General features: G+C 41.5%; 1 protein-coding gene across 2 annotated transcripts in view; it reads left to right on the plus strand.

The window, feature by feature from the left end:
• Positions 1–2,133: 2,133 nt before the first annotated feature.
• The window catches only part of ep300a (E1A binding protein p300 a), a 36,597-nt gene continuing 18,344 nt past the window's right edge, over positions 2,134–20,386 (plus strand). Inside the window, exons 1-11 of one of the 2 annotated variants that reach the window (XM_061810275.1) lie at positions 2,134–2,697; positions 4,496–5,184; positions 13,223–13,402; positions 13,685–14,015; positions 14,245–14,364; positions 14,533–14,772; positions 14,904–15,009; positions 15,127–15,252; positions 17,510–17,627; positions 17,700–17,841; positions 19,125–19,199. In XM_061810275.1, coding sequence (XP_061666259.1) covers positions 2,604–2,697; positions 4,496–5,184; positions 13,223–13,402; positions 13,685–14,015; positions 14,245–14,364; positions 14,533–14,772; positions 14,904–15,009; positions 15,127–15,252; positions 17,510–17,627; positions 17,700–17,841; positions 19,125–19,199 — 2,221 coding nt within the window. In that variant the 5' untranslated portion in view covers positions 2,134–2,603. The remainder of the gene's footprint in view (positions 2,698–4,495; positions 5,185–13,222; positions 13,403–13,684; positions 14,016–14,244; positions 14,365–14,532; positions 14,773–14,903; positions 15,010–15,126; positions 15,253–17,509; positions 17,628–17,699; positions 17,842–19,124; positions 19,200–20,386) is intronic. The other variant, XM_061810276.1, reaches the window with a different exon arrangement.

Raw genomic sequence — 20,386 nt, forward strand, 5'->3', positions numbered from 1 at the left:
GGTTTGGGGGAGAACTTGAAATTGTTGCAGCCATAAAATAATTATATCAGACCCTACTAGAAGGCTGGTGTACAGTCTTGTTTTATATATATATAGACGTGACTTATATACTTATATATAAATATATATTTATATATTTTTTTATTATATATATATTGTGTTCTCTGAGCATTTAATTTTAGCAGACAGAACATGAGGACGATTTAGAGTCTCCAGTTAATACATGTTTTGGGGATGTGGCAGGAAACCAGAGAGCCCAGGGAAAACCCACACAGGCACCGGGAGAACATGCAAACTTCACGCAGGCAGGGCCGGGATTTGAACTCTAGTCCTCAGAACTGTGAGGCAGACGCTCTAACCAGTTGCCCACTGCGCCGCCTAATATTATTTTTTGAACTCTTGTTTATTGAAAATCAATTGATTTATACAAACATGAATCAGATACGATAAAGAGCAGGTTGCCTTACAGTGGAATAATCTAGATGTCAACTGAAAAGAAATGCACAACTTTAGTTTTCTTTTTTTTCCCCCACATTTCACAAATTTTCACATTTCACAAGACTTAACTTTAAAAAATTTCTGGAATGTTCAGAATATCAAGTGACTAATTTGCATACATGGTACTGATAGATATGCTAAACCTATGAAAATGAGATCAGGAGGTCTGTTGAAAAACAATAATGGGATACTTGAGTTCAAAAAGTTGCCTGACAAATCAAAAAGTCCAACCTTGGTTTCATTGGGTGATCACAAAATCTCCTATACATCAATTTTCTCTACTGGTTATCCTCATTAGGGCCATGAATGTGTTGGAGCACATTCTGGCGAAGATTGGGTACACCCTGGATTGGTAACCAATCAAATGGGAAGACACATACATACAAACGTGGAAACAACCATTCGCAACTAAAGATAATTTAGTCTCCAACACACCTTGCAACTTTTTGGAAAGCAGGAGGAAACCACGGTACCCAGAGAAAATGCACTCAAGCCCGGAGGGACTATGCAGTCTGGAGCTTGGCTACAAACCCACGACCTCTGAACTCTGAAGTGAATGTATTAACTAGTGATCCATCATCTTCCACATGTTGGACGTAGTGTTTTGGTCCGATGAAACCAAGAATGAACTTTGTAAACCAATCATGCACTTTGTTGCCAATAATTACATACAATTACAATAAACAAACTTTAATGCCAGAGGATGTGCACACTTGTACAACCACATAATTTAAGTTTTTAAAATTTGTATTTCCATCCATCCATTTTCTTCTGCCGCTTATCCTCATGAGGGTTGCGGGGAGTGCTGGAGCCTATCCCAGCTGCTAATGGGCAGGAGGTGGGGTACAGCCTGAACTGGTTGCCAGGGCACATACAGACAAACAGCCGCACTCACAATAGCACCGATAGGCAATTTAGTGTCCAATTAATGTTGCATATTTTTGGGATGTGGGAGGAAACCAGAGTGCCCGGACAAAACCCACGCAGGCAGGGGGGGAGAACACACCGGCGTGGCCGCGATCGATCCGGGTCCTCAGAACTTTGAGGCCTACGCTTTACCAGTTGATCCACTGTGCCGCCCAAATTTGTATTTCCTCCCTTGAAAAATCAATTGGGTTGTACAGGTTGGGGGTCACATAAATGGTGGAAATTTTTTTTTTTTTTTTTTTTTAATTTATCTTGGTCTCATTACTTTGCATTATAAAAAACTGGGATTTGAACAGGGGTGTGTAGACTTTTACATTTACTGTACAGTAAAATCTAAATGCAAGGGATCGATCACAGTGATTATACTAGAACCAAATATGGTAAATCAGGTACAAATACTTGTGAAAAACACACGCACACAAAACAAACAAGAAAGCAGTTTTTTGAGCGCTCTGCATGTACAAAATTGTATTTCGTGTACAGCCGATCCACTTTGGTTTAATAAAAACCAATCTATTTGCTATTTTTTTCCCATCCTTTGAAATGCCATCAACTATTCGAAACAAAAATCTATGTAAGAGTAGGTTGGGAATATTTTTTTTTTTTACTAACAACGTCTAATTACACGGACAAAATGATTGTTTTACACCACTGAATTTATACGAGCGTATTTATTTTTCAATCGACATCACCTCATCCTCACCCGCTCCCACCAGCGGCACCACCATCACTTGGCAGGCAAACGAGCCGTCTCTACCCGACATTATCTCCGGTCAGACTCCGCTGGAAAGGAGGCTGAAATGACGGATGCAGCCATGGAAGAGAGACCCGGGGATAGTTTATTTACATCCGAAGAGGCTGTCCAAGTTTAAGGGGGAGCCGCTGCGTGCGTTTCCCCCTCTTTACTTTCACCGACCCCCTCCTCCGCTGGCAGAAATTTATAAAGAACAAAAAATCCAACGAGGGAGGGAGGAGGGGGGTTGATTATACGCCGAGGCTGAAATCGAGAGGCGAACCCAGGGAAAGAGGAGTAATTTCTACACGGGACTTTCCCCCTCTTAATCCCCCCAAAGGAGGGGGAAAAGTCGCAATATTGGACACGGAAAGGGATGACCTTCTGACGGCGCGAAATCGTCTGCAATTGTGGATACTTTATATATTTTTATTTCGAAAAAAATATGGCCGAGAACGTTCTGGACTCTGGCCCGCCTTCAGCCAAGAGGCCTAAACTCTCCTCTCCGGCACTTTCCGCCTCTGCCAGCGATGGAAACGGTACGTATGGCTGGAATATTTCAGACGTGACTGTTTTATTCCTCAATTTGGGCATTTCTTGCCTGTTTCCGTGCGCCTGGGAGCGGGCGAGGGCGCGGGATTACTGTTGTGTTTTTGTCGTAGCTGGCTAGCGTTAGCCGTGCTAACAGCGAGTGTGTCGGACGTGCGGAGGAGCCCTCCCAGCCCAGCTAGCTCGCATGCTTCCAGCCGGAGCTAGCCCCGTTAGCCTTCTGCTAGGATATCTAACTGAAGGTTTGCCTGCCCCGTGTCTAATTATCTTTATAGCTGAGCTTTATTACAAGTTAAATAAAAGCTCCAGTGGTCACGCTCGGGCGCTTTAGTACTGACAACAAGCCAATATAGCCCGGCCTTGTCTTAAGTCGGAATTTTGCTAGCATTTAAAACAAATCTGTTCCCCCCACTTCATCACAAACCCGAGTTCCCCAGGTTGTTAGCAACCGTTAAAGATTTCTACAAAAGCATAGGTTGTCGATGATCTGGGCCTGTTGGGGTGCTAAACACAGGCTCTTTTTGTCTGGTGCTTAAGCTTTAATTGTCATAGCTGGAGGTATTTTTCTGGATGGTGTACGGCAGCAGCTGGAAGACTTGCCCGATCGCCAAACTATGTATCGTGCATTGTGGACCGCGCCATGTCCAAAGCATCAAACCTCAAGTTGGCACGTAGACATTCCGCCGTGCATCGAAGTCAGTCCAATCTCGACCTCTTTGTTTTTGTTTGACTTTATTTTCTTAGGTGTAACAGCTGTTGTCAACCTTTTATAAATCGGTCAGCCATTACACACAACTCAACTCATATCTTGTATTGTACTGCTACATTGCATTCAGATTAAGACACATAATCAGTCTGCAGCAAAATGACTCACTTTCTTATGTTAAGACTGTTTTTAAACATTTCATGCACTTTTTGGGGGTGTGGGGTGGATTGTGTGAAGTTGCTTTTATATGGTATGAGCACCATCAAAATGTCTTCAAAGTTAGAGTCCTGTAACTGAAATGCATGCTAAGGAAGGTGACTTGTCAATAACTGGTACTATATATCATAATATGCAATGGTAAGTCTTTTGTCATTGCACAGGCAGATACAACCAAATTGGGGTGCAACTCCAGGTTTGTGTTTCAAGAATGAAAATTTAAAAAAGAGAGAGAAAATCCCAAGTATTGAAGCTATACTACAATTATACAATGCAAACTTCAATAAAATAGATGTTACAGTCTTGGAGTTAGGAATGTTGAATGTACAAAATAAACAATAATACATTTGCAGTGCCTATACATGCATATCGACACAATACCTCTGATCAGCATCTGTCAAATCTTAGCAGACAAAGTAATGTGGATAATCTGTTTTTCAGAAAATTAGAAAGCATCCTCTTTGTATCAATTATTAATGAGATGCATACCAGTATTTTAAGGTACTCGCTAAACCCTTTTCAGTCAGAATTTCCAATATAAACCATGTTAGTCATTTTTAATATTTGCCTGTACCTTGTTTGGTAAAGACAAAGTTTATACCATTTTGAGTTCACGCTTCTACTAGGGATGATATTTTCCATCACATTTATAAGTCATAGTATATGCTTGAAGGTTTTTTTGGTTGTGTTTGTGCATGCAACCTAGCCCTCCCGTGTAGTGTTGTGCTTAGCGTCCAGAAAATGCCATTGCGTGTTGACTTGCACACACAAAACAAAGGATTTTCCCGCTTAAAATTTGCTGTGACATGTATGTGTTTTCCTTGATATGATATCTTCACTTATTCCGACTTTGTGATCCCTTTCAGATTTTGGCTCGCTGTTTGACTTGGAGCATGACCTTCCAGATGAGCTCATCAGCACTAATGAACCCAGCCTTGTCAATGGGGGTGATCTCAACCAGTTGCATACCACCTTGGGGGGAGGCCCTGGCAGTCTCTGTCCAGGAGGAGCCAGTGGAGGGCCCGGTGGAGGGATGGGATTTGGCCTTGGTCCAGGAGGAGGCGGTGGGGGCATTGGCGGAGCGCAAGATGCGGTGGCCAAGCATAAACAGCTGTCGGAGCTGTTGCGTTCAGGGGCACCCACGTCCGCCCCACAGGGACACCAAGGGGCCATGGGGAGCCCGGGAGGCCCTTCCGCCATTGGACAACACATGGCCAACATGAAGGCATGCCCTGGCCAGGTACCTCAGCAGATAATGGGACAAGGACAACAACATCTTTCCTCCCAGCAGCAGGCAAACATGATGCAGCAGAATGCTGTCGCTGGAATGGTGGGTGGCATGAACAGGGCGATGATTGCTGCGCAGCAGAAAGGAAATAACGGACAGTCACAACAAGGTATGATGGGGAACCAGGTGATGAATGGTTCTCCAAGGATGGGCTTCGGAAATCCAGGGATGGGCAGCAACAGCAATCTGCTGGCTGACACGTTACAGCAACAGGCAGGTGCAGGCCAGGCAAGCATCAGAAGCCAACAACCTGGTGCACTGAACAAGGTGAGGAAAATTTCTAATTGCAAGAGTTTGAAAAGTCAAGCGCTTGAGTCATTACTGCTATATGCTGTACAACCATGGATAATGCACTTTGTATATCCTCTTAGCAGTGTCAATTTTATCTGCTTATGTTTGACAATTAACTGACGCTGTGGAATACTGGCTGTGTTGAATAAATGGTGGCGGGTTCGAGGTTTCCCTTACCTGTAAATGTATGTGTACGGTTAGTTATCATTTTGACAAGTGAGCCCGTGTTTATCAATCACAAGGGATTTATACCAGACCCACCCACAAAACAGTCCTGTTGATAAAGTATTGACCCCCTTGTCAAAATCTTATAATTTTCGTAGTTTCCCTGCTTTAAGATCATCAGACAAATATGACCCAAGTGAATGTAATTTTTTTTTTTTTTTAAAGATTACATTAAAGAAAAAAAGTTACCTGACCATGTGCGGAAAAAGTTCATGGCTAATTTTTACTAATGGCACCCAAACACAATTACCTCCAGACCTCTTAAATCAAGAAATCAATTAAATAGAGTCTGTCCCAGCAAAAATCAAGTCAGACAAAAGAAAATTATAACAAAATATTATCCAAAGAAATTTCATCACAGCCGAGAAATAAAGTAACTGACGTGTAATGTACCAGTTTGGAAACGGTTACAAAAGCCGTTTCTAAAGCTTTAGAATTCCAGAAAACTTTAGGGAGAGCCATTATCCTGAAATGGAGAAAACATGGAACAGTGGTGAACCTTCTCAAGAGTTGTCGACCTACAAAGTTTACCCCAAGAGAACAGCAAAGACTCATCCAGGAGGCCACATAGGAACTCAGGACAGCTTGTAAAGAATTGCAGGTCTCCCTTGCCTCAGTTCAGGTCAGTGTTCATGATGTAACAATAATGAAGAAACTAGCCAAAAATGGCATCCTTGGAAGAGGTCCAAGGGTCACTGCTGACCAAAAAGAACATAGAGGATCGCCTCGTTTTTGCATTAAAAAAACATCTGAATGATTCTCAAGACTTTTTGGAGAATATTGTATGGACTGACAATATGACATTTTAGCTATTTGGAATGTGTGTGTCTAGTTACATCTGACGTAAATGGAGCAAAGCATCTCAGGAAAAAAAAACAGTAGCGGCAGTTAAAACTTCATGATCGTAGTATCTTGGACTGCTTTTCTTCTGCAGGACCTGGACAATTTGGTGTGTTTACTTGTAACCATGACTTCTACGCTTTAGCAGAAAATCCTGAAGGAAAATGTTCTCCCATCAGTTTGTGACCTCATGCAGAAGTGCACATTGGTTCTGCAGCAGGATAACAATCCAAAATACACCATTAATATCTGAATGGGTTAAAAAATAAAATGGTTTTGGGGTGGTGTAGTCAAAGTCCAGACTTGAATCCCATGAAAAGGTTGTTCATGCTCAAAGACCTTCCATATTTGTTGAATTCAAGCAGTTCTGTAAGGAAGGGTTGGCCAAAAAATCTCCAGAGATGTAAATGACTGCCAATTATACGTTTTTCAGTTTTTACTGTCAAGCCAAGGATGGACCAACGAGTTAGGTTTAGTGGCCATTTCTTTTTTTTTTTTTTTTTTTTTTTTTTTTACACAGGGCCAGGAAATTATCTTCCTTAACAAATGAAATAGCCATTTTAAAGAACATTTTAAGTTCATTTGGGTTATATTTAGTTACGTTTTTTTTTAAATCTTCATTTAACTGGGGAAAATGTGTAAAAAAGAAAAAAAAGAAAGAAAAAAAAAGTATTTCAAAGGAATTTCACTACATTGTATAGAGAGTATTGATATAATGTGTGTTTGTATGTGCCTGTACAGTGAAGAAAATAAGTATTTGAACACCCTGCTATATTGCAAGTTGTCCCACTTAGAATTCATAGTGGTCTGAAATTTTCATCGTAGGTGCATGTCCACTGTGAGAGATAATCTAAAAAGAAAAATCCAGACATCACAATGTATGATTTATTTATTTTTTTAACATTTATTTGTGTGATATAGCTGCAAATAAGTATTTGAACACCTGTGTTAATATTTGGTACATTAGCCTTTGTTTGCAATTACAGAGGTCAAACGTTTCCTGTAGGTGTTCACCAGGTTTGCAGACATTGCAGAAGGGATTTTGGCCCACTCCTCCACACAGCTCTTCTCTAGATCAGACAGGTTTCTGAGCTGTTGCTGACAAACACGGAGTTTCAGCTCCCTCCAAAGATTTTCTATTGGGTTTAGGTTTGGAGAGTGGCTAGGCCACGCCAAAACTTTGACATGCTTCTTACGGAGCCACTACTTGGTTTTCCTGGCTGTGTGCTTCGGGTCGTTGTCATGTTGAAAGACCCACCCACTGACCCATCTTCAATGCTCTGACTGAGGGAAAGAGGTTGTTCCCCAAAATCTCACAATACATGGCCGCGGTCATCCTCTCCTTAATACAGTGCAGTTGTCCTGTTGATGTGCAGAAAGACACCCAGAAAGCAAGATGCTACCACTCCCATGCTTCGCAGTAGGGATGGTGTTCTTGGGATGGAACTCATCATTCGTCTTCCTCCAAACACGGTTAGTGGAATTATGACCCAAAAATTCCATTTTGGTTTTATCTGACCACAAAACCTTTTCCCATGACTCCTTTGTATCATACAAATGGTCATTGGCAAACTTAAGACGGGCCTTGACGTGCTGGTTTAAGCAGGTGAACCTTCCGTGCCATTCATGATTTCAAACCATGACGTCTTAGTGTATTACCAATAGTCACCTTGGAAACGGTGGTCCAACCTCTTTTCAGGTCATTGACCAAGTCCTGTCGTGTAGACCTGGGCTGATTCCTCACATTTCTAAGGATCATTGAGACCCCACGAGGTGATATCTTGCATGGGGCCGCAGTCTAATTGAGATTGACTGACTGTCATGTTTAGCTTCTTCCATTTTCTAATGATTGCTCCAACAGTGGACCTTTGTTCACCAAGCTGCTTGGAAATTTCCCCATAGCCCTTTCCAACCGTATGGAGTTGTACAATTTTGTCTCCGGTGTCTTTGGACAGCTCTTTGGTCTTGGTCATGTCACAAGTTTGAGTCTTACTGATTGTATGGGGTGGACAGGTGTCTTTATGTTGCTAACGACCTCTCACAGGTGCGTCTGATTCAGGATAATACATTGAGTGGAGGTGGAATTTTAAAGGTGGACTAATAGGTCTTTGAGTGTCAGAATTCTAGATGATAGACAGGTGTTGAAATACTTATTTGTGTCTCTATCGGACAAGTAAATTGTTAAAAAATGATTCATTGTGATTTCTGGATTTTTCTTTTTAGATTATCTCTCACAGTGGACATGTGAAAATTTCAGACCCCTCCATGATTTCTAAGTGGGAGAACTTGTAAGATAGCAGGGTATTCAAATACTTATTTTCTTCACTGTACCACCTTTGTGTACCAATATTAATAATTTTAAGATACGTGCCATCAGTTCATTGCAAATTTTTGTTCGCTCCTTATTTTCACTCATTGTGTTAGCTTTGAGGTACCATTCTTTTGTGGAAGTGCATGTAACATAAATCCGTGTAATACTCACATGCATATAAGTCCCCTCCCAAAGTATTGGAACAGCAAGGTCAAGTCCTGTATTTTGTTGTATACTGAAGACATTTGGGCTTCACATAAGATGAATGTGAGACAAAAGGTCTGAAAATCCATCTATTTCAGGGTATTTACATCGAGATGTGTTAAACAATTCAGGACAAAGCATCTTTTGTTTGAACCCATCCACTTTTAAAGTGAGCAAAAGTATTGGAGCACATTGCCTCTTTGTTTGTAGTTGATCAGGTGTTGCCTTTTAGATTGATTGCTTAAATATTTAATCGTGCTTGATTTTGGCTTTGGATTTCACCTATGAAAACTGCATTTGCTGTCAAGCAAACATTTATATCAGAGACCTGTCAATGGGTGAGAAGCAAACCATTTTGAAGTTGAGAGGAGAGAAATCGATCAGTGGTATTGCACAAACACTGGGCAAAGCCATTGCAAAAATTTGGAATGTACTAAAAAAGAAAAAAAAAACCCTGGTTTACTCAGCAATAGATATTGAATGGGTCGACCAAGCTTATCAACAGCAGTTGAAGGCAAAAATATTGTCGGCTCTGTGAAGAGACAACCAAAGACAACAGTCATTGATTGACATTGCTGCTAAACCCAGGGAAAGGGTGAAGGTATCACAATCCACTGTTCAAAGAAGACAGAAATATACAATCCATACTAAAAGATGCAAACCACTCATCAGCAAAATGAATCAGAAAGCCAGATTGAGTTTTGCAAAAAGTACAGAGATGAGCCACAAAATTTTTTGGAACAAAGCATTATGAGACCAAGATTAACCGCTACCAAAGTGATGGAAAGATGGATGGAAAGTATGGAGAAAGGATCTGATTATTATCTAAAACGTACAAGCTCATCTGTGAAGCATGGTTGAGCTAATGCCATGGCTTGGGCTTGCATGGCCGTTTCTGAAACAGGCTCACCGAGTCTTTATTGATCATGTAACTCAGGATGGTAGCAGCAAAATGTATTTTGAAGTCTATAGAAACATTATGTCTGGCAATTTACAAAAACAAAAAATACATATAAACTAATAAGGAGAAGCTTCATCATGCAACAAGACAATGACACAAAACACCCTGCCAACACAACAAAGGATTTCATTGGGAGGAAAACTGGAAGGTCTGAGACTGGCCCAGTCAGTCACTGGACCTTAACCCAATGGAGCATGCATATTAGCTTCTGAATAGGAGACTGAAGGAAGAAACTCACAGAAACAAACAAAAACTGAAAGAGGCTGCAGTAAAGGCCGAGAAAAGCATATCGAATGAAGAATGTGATAGTCTCATGAAGTCAATGCGTTGCAGACTTGAGGCAGATATGCCACCAAATATTAGGTGTTCTTCACTTCAGGTAAATATCACTTGAAAAAGCGGGTAGGTTAAAAAAAAAGATGATCTCTCCCGAGTTGTTTTAACACATCCAGATGTAAATTATGTGAAATAAAAGCTGGAATTCAGAACTTTTATCTCGTACTAATCTTTTGATCTGAAACCAAAATGTCTTCAATATACAAGGAATTGACCTTAAGGGACTGTATGTTTGTTATACGGTGTGAAAAAATGACTAAAAAGACTGCAGCTCACTGAGCAGTAGTCTTCTTTGTGTATTTATGTACTGTATATGTTATATTCCCTTCTGGTGTCAAAGACACGCATGGAAGCAGTATCTGAATGCCATCCGCATTAAAACATGAAATCATGATGCACAAGTTTATACTTAACATTCATTTTCATTACTGTATACTGTAGATGTACATACATTTCAGATTTCACATTTCATACTGCTTTGATTTTGAAACATGAGTTTAGCTTGTCGCTAACGTTTTTTTTTTTCATGTGCTACTGAAGACAACTTAGTTGTATATCCCAAACCCAAAAAACCCAGTTCTGAAGCCATAAGCATCTACATTGTGCTTGAAAAAAATTGTACCTGAGTAATCCTTGCTGGAAACAAAAAGCAGAAGTATAGTATTGAGTGTTCATGTGTATCCATAATCTTGTTTTGGAACTGTTTAGAATCAAATATTATGATCAAGATCAGTTTCCAAGTTGGACGCTTATGGAAGAGTCATAAAATGTAAATTGCAAGAGGAGGTTCTGAAGCTGGTGAAAGATGGATCTCGGACAAAGTCATGGGGCGGGATGCTGATAAATAGATCTATGCCGTCGGTCTAGTGAGAAAATCCTCACCAATTGCTGTTGACCACAAAAGACCCGTCATTTAATTCCAAGTGGGCTCTGGCGATGTCTGACTGCCAAACTGTCTGTGGGCCAAAACAAATGAGTTTCACATCTTCAGAGGAGACCCATGAGAAATGAATTTGATATTACTCCATATCTGTCTGTTTGTCAAGAGTGACAAAAGTGTTGTGATCGAAAGCAAACAATCATTGCTTTCATATAAATCACAAAACAAACTCATGGGTACATTTTTATTCATTTTTCAACTAATTTGTTTTTAGTGTGAACACAGGTAATTTTTTCCCCCTCAAGTTGTAATACTGAATTCGGTTAACATTTCCATTTGTGCAAAACTTACTTGTAGCCCATTGTTTGAATGATACCCGATGAGACACATTGTATTTAACCAATTCACTACAAGCCCATCCATTTATGCATTTTTAGCTGAGGAGGCTGTGGGGGCCAGGACCCTAGGACGGACACCCAGACTTCCCTCTCCCCAGAATCTTCATTCAGGTCTTACGGGGGGAGCCCAAGGTGTTCCGAGGCCAGCTGAGAGACATATTCTCCCACTCCTGAAGCGTATCCACCCCTGGGGTCTTGCCAGGGAGGAGCGCTTAAACAACCCCGGGCACCTCAGCCCTTGAGATAGGATAGCCTGGCTCAGAGACCCCAAATCCTGCGTCCTCATGGGGAGGCACGTCTGTGTACTTGATAAGGTCTTTGAAGTATTCTCCCCATCGACATGCAATGTCCCGAGTTGAGGTCAGCAGCACAGCAACCCCTCTATACACAGTGTTGATGGTACACTGCTTCTCTCTCCTGAGACGGCGAAAGATGGACCAGAATTTTGTCAAAGCTGTCCGGAAGTCTTTTCTCATGCCCTGACCGAACTCCTCCCACACCTGAGATTTTGCTTCAGCGACGACCAAGGCTACATTCCACGAGGTCAGGCAGTACTCATTACCTGGCTCTGGAGTCCCACAGACCAGAAAGGCCCGATAGGTCTCTTCAGCTTGCTGGCATTGTCAGATTACTGCCATAACAAGCACCAACCACCTTATGGCCTCAGCTCCAGTCGGCCGCCTCACGGATGCAATGTGGCCCGTTCCCCTGAACATGAGCAAAGTTCTTTCCAAGGTGAGAGTTGAAACCCTTCTTGACAGGGGATTCTGCCAGAGGTTTCCAGCAGACTCTCACAATATGTTTGAGCCTGATAGGTCTGACCGGCATCTTCCCCACCTTCGGTGCAAACACAACACAAGGTACTGATCAATTGACAGCTCTGCCCCTCTCTTTGCCCGAGTGTCCAAGGCATGCGGCTACAAGTCCCAAGACACAACCACAAAGTCAATTATCAAACTTACCTATGGTGTCCTCATGCCAAATGCCATGTAGAGACCCTTGTGCTTGAACATGGTCTCAGTCATTTTCTATGTGAGCTTTGAAGTTCCCCAACAGAAAGATGGAGTCCCCAGCAGGAGCACTCTCCAGCATGCCCTCCAAAGACTCCAAAAAGAGTGGGTTCTCTAAACTGCTGTTTGGTGCAGAGGGACAAACAACAGTCAGAAACTGTACTACCCAACGTACAGGCGCAGAGGTGGGAGACAGCAAGTATAGCCACACCCACTTGGCGCCTCTAACCTTGGCAACTCCAGAATGGAAGAGAGACCAAACCCTCTCAAGAGGACTGTTAACAGATCCCAAGCCGTGGGTGGATGAAAGGCTGACTATATCTATTCTTAACTTGGTGACCTCACACTCCAGCTCGGGCTCCTTCCTTGCTATAAAGCTGAAATTCCGTGTTCCTAGAGCCAGCTTCTATAGCTGGAGGATGATTGCCAAGGTCCCTGCCTTCGGCCACCGCCCAGCTCACACTGTTCCTGACCCCTCTGGCACAGGTAGTGATTCCATGGGAAGGGGGTCCTAAATGACCTTTTCTGGCTCTGGTAAGAGCCCTTGAGTGCGGGCCGGGCACTCGCCGCTCACCTTCGAGTCCCACCTCCAGACTTGGGTCCAGAGGGGAGCCCTGGTGACCCGTGTCCCAGTTAAAATGTATATTGACTTCGATAGCTGTCAATGACAGTGAATGTTGTTCATATATTGCATTTGTAGTTGTATCATGTATATAAAATTGTACTGGGTTGACTTGGCCAATACTACTATGTCATGGTCACTTTTTGACAGTGCACAAGGGTTGCATGGGGCTGTGATTCCTTTCTGTCATTGTATGTGCTCAATTATGTTTTCCTATATGTCTCTAGATGGCAATGATGGGCAACCAGGGGGTCCCCTTTGGAGGTCCATATGCAGGGCAGGGGAATCAAGGCCTTGGCGGTGCAGGGATAGGCCCTCCACATCAGAACAAAGGTCCCATGGCCAACAGCCTGGCTCAATTTAATGTGGACAAGAAAAGTCAACCCATGCAAACAATTCCCCCCATGGTAAGATATACTGGAAATAAATTGCTTTCAGTAATATAGCAATACAATTTGACTTTGACAATGACTTTTAACTATTTAGCAATCTGGCCTCTCACCCCAATCAACTTCATTCAATGTGACTAAACAGTGACCATTCCTTTTGTCATATCTTGCAGTGTGTTTTCTCATTCTCTGATTCCTCCTTTCATATTTAAATTTTATCGAAATTCATCCTCAGTCCCTCTTAACACTTAATGTACTTATCCTGTCTCCACCATGCCACCTTATACTTCTCTTTTCCAGGGATCACAGCAGTCCCAGTCAAGTGTCAGCGGGCCCTCTAGTGCACCTGTGGGAGGGGCACCTGGCATGGTTCCTAGTGCTCAGGGAGGTCTGGTGGGTCCTGGCACCCAGATTTCAGCATCCTCTGCCGCAGCTGGAGCACCGCCCACCGCTGATCCCGAGAAGCGCAAATTGATCCAGCAGCAACTCGTTCTCCTGCTTCATGCGCACAAATGTCAGCGACGGGAGCAGGCCAATGGGGAGGTTCGACAGTGCAACCTGCCCCATTGCCGCACCATGAAGAACGTCCTCAATCACATGACTCATTGCCAGGCTGGCAAGAATTGTCAGGGTCTGTTATGTTATTTTGATACATAACAAATTAATCCAACAGGAATTACCTTCACAGTTATCAATTATTAATCTGTTACCACTCTGTGTTGTACTTGACTCCGCCCTTGACATCCGCCATTTATAGCTGTGATATGTTCCTTACTTTGGTTTGCTTTGCTGAGAACATTAGTAACGGCAACACCTTACTCACTAGAACAAACCCTAATTTAAGCCCGTTTCTTCCTCAGTCGCTCACTGTGCATCATCAAGGCAAATCATTTCCCACTGGAAGAACTGTACTCGACATGACTGTCCAGTCTGCCTGCCACTGAAGAATGCTGGGGACAAGAGGAACCCGCAGTGTGAGTGTCTGTATCTGACCAAAACGTATTTTATTTTCAACATATTCTCTCCTCATTGTTAGTAATGGGGAATATATGTGTGCCCGCGCACACTCATCCATTTTCCGATCCGCTTATCCTCACAAGTTAGTTGAACACAAATATTGTCTAATTTTATGTGTGGTCTCCTCACAGCTCTCCTCGGTGGAGCTGCTGCAGGTCTTGGCAGTTCCCTTGGGTCAGTCCCTGGTAGCCAACCAAGTGCTCCAAATCTCAATCCACCGAGCCAGATTGATCCCAGTTCAATAGAAAGAGCCTACGCAGCACTGGGTCTCACGTACCAGGGAAACCAGATCCAGGGTCAGCCTTCTCAGCCCAACATGGCCAACCAGGCCCTCCAAGGCCAAGCTGGTATGAGGCCTATGAACCCAATGGGTAAGTCGGCTTTTGGCTCAAGTCCTTTTTAACTAATATTTACAGAGAAAGGTACACAAATTGATTTTTTTGTCCTGAGTGGCTTCACAAGTGATGCAAATATATGTACTCTGTTTTCTTTTTATCTCTAGGAGCAAATCCTATGGGAGTTAATGGAGGTGTGGGTGCTCCTTCTCAGACTCAACAATCTAACTTACTCCAGGACACTATGATGCACCTCAATGTGAATAGTCAGGGGTAAGAATGAAGAGTCCACATTCGTCATATCCTGTTTGAAGACCTCCTAATTGCTTTGAGGCAAAACTCTGTTCTCCAGATTGATAATTGAAAGATGCCTTCCCTTTATTTTTTCAGTCTTATGAATGATGCCAGTGGGGTCGGCTCCATACCCACAGCAGGCCCTCCCTCTGCCACAGGAATGAGAAAAAGCTGGCATGAGGACATCACGCAGGACCTGCGAAACCATTTAGTACACAAGCTGTAAGTATTGACAGCTTGTTTTTGAGTTTATTTTTCCTTTTTATCGCAACCTAAAATTATTTCTAAATGCACAGTCACTGCAGTAAAGCTATTCAAATCTAAAACACACAACATAGGACCTCTCAATATTCTTAATATGACAGGTCATAGATCATAGTGTACACAGAAACCAGAGTAGAAATTTTTATTTCAACCAGTCAAAAAAGGGATTTACAAATGGCAAAATGCAAAACATTTTATACATCCCATGATAGAAGATGATGTGAATTATTGTAACAATTACATAGCTATTGAATACATAAAAATATGGAACAAACTAAAATTAAATGTATTTATATGAAAATCATACAGCAGCAATAATGGGGATCAGCATAGATTAAATTAATTTTAGATTTGAAAACTGGGTGCTGTTTCATAAACGTTCCAGTATTAGTTTCTTCCACAATTTAATACCTTTTGTCAAAATTCAGGATGATTTTGGTGTTGTTTTGACATGCCTTCATTGGTTAAGTTGCCAGGTCGAATTTCAATTTTTTATTTGAAATTGTCGTAAAATATTCTATTGCTTTTTGTTATTCATTTTTCTGCAATTAAATAGATGTTGTCAGTCTAATGTGTAAATGTTTACAGTGGAAAACTCTTAAAATTCCGAATAAAGGAGTTCTATGTTCATATTAGCCTACAGTACTAAGTTTACATTGTTTTGAATTAATTATTTTGTCTGAGTTTTTACGAAACAGTGTGGGGGAAAAAAAGTAGTCAGGTACCAATTGTCCAACTTCTCTCACTTTTGATAAGAGAGAGCTGTAATTTCCATCATAGGCATACCGTACCTGTGAGGGGGGGGGGGGGGAACGAGAGGGAAAAAAAATCCTGAAAACTGCATTCAGATTTTTTTTTTCAATAAATTATTGAATGTCAGTAAAATCAATATTTCATCCCCTGCAAACCAATAACATTTCTGCCTCTAAAATTCCTGTAGCTTCTTTAAAAGTACCTTCTGTCCTCTGCTCGTTGCATGTAATGATGGGACTGGTTTGAACTGATCAGTATAAAAGACCCTTGTCCACAACATAAAACATTGTACTCCAAACTTCACCATAGCCAAGACCAAATAGCTGTCAAAGGACACCAGAAACAAAATTGAAGACCTACACCAACTTGGGAAGATTGAATCTGCAATCGGTCAGCAGTTTGTTGTGACGAAATCAACAGTGGCAGCAATTATTAGAAAATGGAAGACATATAACATCACTGATAATCTCCCTCTATCTGGGGCTCCACGCAAGATCTCAGCCCGTGGGTTCAAAATAATCACAGGAACAGTGAGCAAAAATACCAGAACCACACGCAAGGACCACATGAATGACCCGCAAAGAGTTGGGACCAAAGTAACAAAGGCAACCATCAGTAACACAGTACGCTGACAATGACTCAAATCCTTTCATGCCAGATGTGTCTCCCAGCTGAGGCCATTTTTTTCCCCTGGCATTGCTTAAGTTTGCTAGGGTGCAATTGAATGATCCCGAAGAGGACTGGGAGAATCTCATATGGTCACATGAAACTCAGGGCTTTTTGGTTAAAGACTCAACTTGTCACGTTTGGATGAGAAAGAATGCTAAATTGCATCCAAAGAACACTATTCCTACTGTGAAAAATGGTGGTAGAACATCATGATTAAGGGCTGTTTTTCTGCCAAAGGATCAGGACCACAAAAGAAAGAATAAAGAGGGTCATGTACCATGAGATTTTGAGCAAAAACCTACTTCCATCAGTAAGGGCATTGAAGATGAAACGAGCACCATTATTTCTACTTTGTCATGGGCTCTTTGTGATTTTTGCCCCGTCTTAGCGGGCGCAAACTGGTTGTCATACTGAAGCACTTCGGCTTTGATAGCCACTAGCTGGTACCATTGGAGGAGGCATAATGGATCGCAGAAATTCATTTATTTATTAAGTTCTTATTGATCAGGTATTGTCCACCAGCCCACCATATTTCATTTACATTTAAATAATTTGGGGAAATTGTTGATTATATTGATACAATGGAGCAGTGGTAACCGAGGGGGACCGAAAAATATGCCATGATTCTCCTCGGACTGATTCCTTCAGGAGACTGAAATTTCTTATTCTTTTTTTGTCATTTACGTAATGTCTTTAATAACATTCTGTTGTATTTATTCTCATTGGATAAAAAATACTAACAAATGATCTGATCGTTGGTTAATCCACATCCATTTTTTTTCATCACCCACAGTGTCCAAGCGATCTTTCCAACTCCAGATCCTGCTGCTTTAAAAGACCGCCGGATGGAGAATTTAGTGGCTTATGCCAGAAAAGTTGAAGGAGACATGTACGAGTCAGCAAACAACAGGGTAAGTTCCCACGGGTGTCAGTTGTAAGTATTCACTTCCAATTTAATATTGTATGACTTTGTTTTTGGGTAGGCTGAGTACTATCACTTGTTAGCTGAGAAGATCTATAAAATCCAGAAAGAGCTGGAGGAGAAGAGGAGGACCCGTCTCCAAAAGCAGGGTCTGGGTCTTGGGCCTGCGGGCATGGGTCAGTCTCCCGCCGGACTGCCTCCAAGTGAGTGTGCATACGTACATGAATATCTGAGATAATTATCCTACTGTGTACCTTGAAAGGGAGTGTACTGGCGAGAAAGTTGGGAATGAGGAAATGTCCTCTGTGGGGAGAGGGGTGCAACCGTTTTGCACTGGAGGGACACGGGCACATTTGTGGACAGGCGAATATGTGCATGGGGGGGAAGAGTTTGTAATGGTGTACTTACTAATCCCCACCTCCCTGTTGGGTAACAACACTTTTGAAAGTATTATTGGCACCAAAGGAGGACAAGAAGTAATGAACATGACAGACACATCATCACCAAATTGTTGTGGCGATTTATCACAGTACATAAGTTCATTGTCAGATAATGCCAAGTAAAGATGTGCAGCAAAGCTTTTGTACAATCTTTGCACCCAGGTTTTGTCTGATCCTTCCACAATTAATCACAAATGGTACCCAAACCCCTGCACATGTCTATCCCCAACTCTCGTCCACCCTGCAAAATCCAGGCTGAAGTTATGTAAGGTTATGTTATAAAATGTTTCGACATGCATAAACAATTCTGCAGCAATTAAATCTAATTGCAATTTGCTTGCGCTGCATGGAGGCACAGCTGTAGAGCATTGGCCTCACAGTTCTGAGGTCCGGGGTTCAATTTGGCCCTGCCTGTGTGGAGTTTGCATGTATTCCCCGTACCTGCGTGGGTTTTCTCCTGGCACTCTGGTTTCCTTCCATATCCCAAAAACATGCATTAATTAGAGACTTTAAATTACCACTAGAGTTGATTGTGACATCAGGACTTAGACAAATATAGTATTGATCTAATAAATAAGTAAGAATATGATATTATATTTTGCAAGACAAAATAAAATCTATTTGTCTCAATAAGTGTTTAAGTAAATACAATCGTTGTCAGTAGGTTCCGCTTAATTGCTGCAATTTACAGTGTTCAATGATCATGATTCATGTTTCTTTGGTATGCAAAAGCTCTTCAGATCATTCTTACCGTCTTTTGTAAAGCCTATGACAGAGGGCAACACGACACTACAGCTATTACATTAACAAAAACAACCCCATGCATAAATGCTTACATTAAAATATTTATGCTGAAACTTATATCTTTATCATACACTGTTATACCATGGTATAAATTTTAGGTCATATCACACAGCCCTAGTATCATCCTAGAATCTCAGATTTTATTTCTCACTTATTTTTTAACGGAAAAAAATCTGACTGGGAATAGTCATTAATAAACCCTTTATAAGGTGATTTTTACCCCATATCCATTATTTTTCCAGATGGTCCACTCCCTGACCCATCTATGGTACGACCCACTGGACCCAATCAGATGGTCAACAGGATGCAAAGCCCAGGTATAGAATTATTGGGGACCACTCGAGAATATAACAGACAACTTTGTTTGGAAGACATTATCAAGATAGTATTGCAGCAAAGCAACAAGAAATCCGATTAAATTTGATAATTTATAAACTTGAATATGTCCCTCGCACTGTACACTACTGAGTTCTTTTTGCCATCAAGGCAGACATTTAGAGATCTTCAATGATGCCAAACATGAAGGGGTGAAGCTTGGAACCTCTTATTGAGGAAAATGTTTTTTTTTTTTTTAACCGAGAAGTCTGGAAAACAGGATATCGAAAAAGTATGAAATTCTGAAATCTCAAATGTGTCAGATCCCTGTTAAATATTCTTCACAACATTCTTCCCAACTCTGTTGTGGGAGTTACCATAAATGTGTGACACATGTAGACTCTGTTGCTTTCATCCTGACTGTGCCTTTGAACGGTCAAAAGTCTTTAAACACGCCAATTACTATTTTTCTAATCTATTTTTTAATTGAAAGTCAAGTTGTTGATCTCCATTGAATAATATATTATCTCGACATTTATGATCCTAGTACCCTCATCCTGGTAAAATGGAGACTCATCTCATTTACCTGTTTGCAGTTAAGGGGAGAAGTTAATGTGGTGTATTTTATTTGAAGAAGAGGATTTGTCATTATTATTTTGTGTTTTCTGTGGGTTTATGTTTTTGGTACAGTGTAAATCTCGTGAGAAAATTTGCTGTTCTTATTTGCTTTTAGTTTGCCTTGTTTTACTCAAATGTCTGCAGCCAAGTTGAATCTGTTCTCAGTGGCCTTAGCTAGATTGGGGCTGTGACTATCAGGTCTTTTTAGAATTGATTTTCCAAAATCGAGATATTCCGAGTACTCGGGTACTCTTAAAAGCAGGTGTTTAGCACTGCTTTTCCACCGGGCCAACAGTGCGCCTGTCTGCAACAAATTTGCCAAATGGTTCCGGCTGCCGCAAATATGTTATTATGCTTTTATTAATACACTTCCCCAAGGCATTGACCAATATTTCCGGTCGATTTGCCTGAGGCAACTCATTTATTTATTTCACACCCCACCCCCCTCACAGCCCCAACCTGGATAAATAAGGATCAAATAAAACTTAACAGCATTTTAGCATAGCATTTAAGTGATTAAAAGGTTCCTCCATAGTTGACATTTGTATGCATTTCCTCTATTTTGTTTCTG

Source organism: Syngnathoides biaculeatus, chromosome 22 (genome assembly GCF_019802595.1).
Source record: "Syngnathoides biaculeatus isolate LvHL_M chromosome 22, ASM1980259v1, whole genome shotgun sequence".
Classification (NCBI taxonomy): Eukaryota; Metazoa; Chordata; class Actinopteri; order Syngnathiformes; family Syngnathidae; genus Syngnathoides; species Syngnathoides biaculeatus.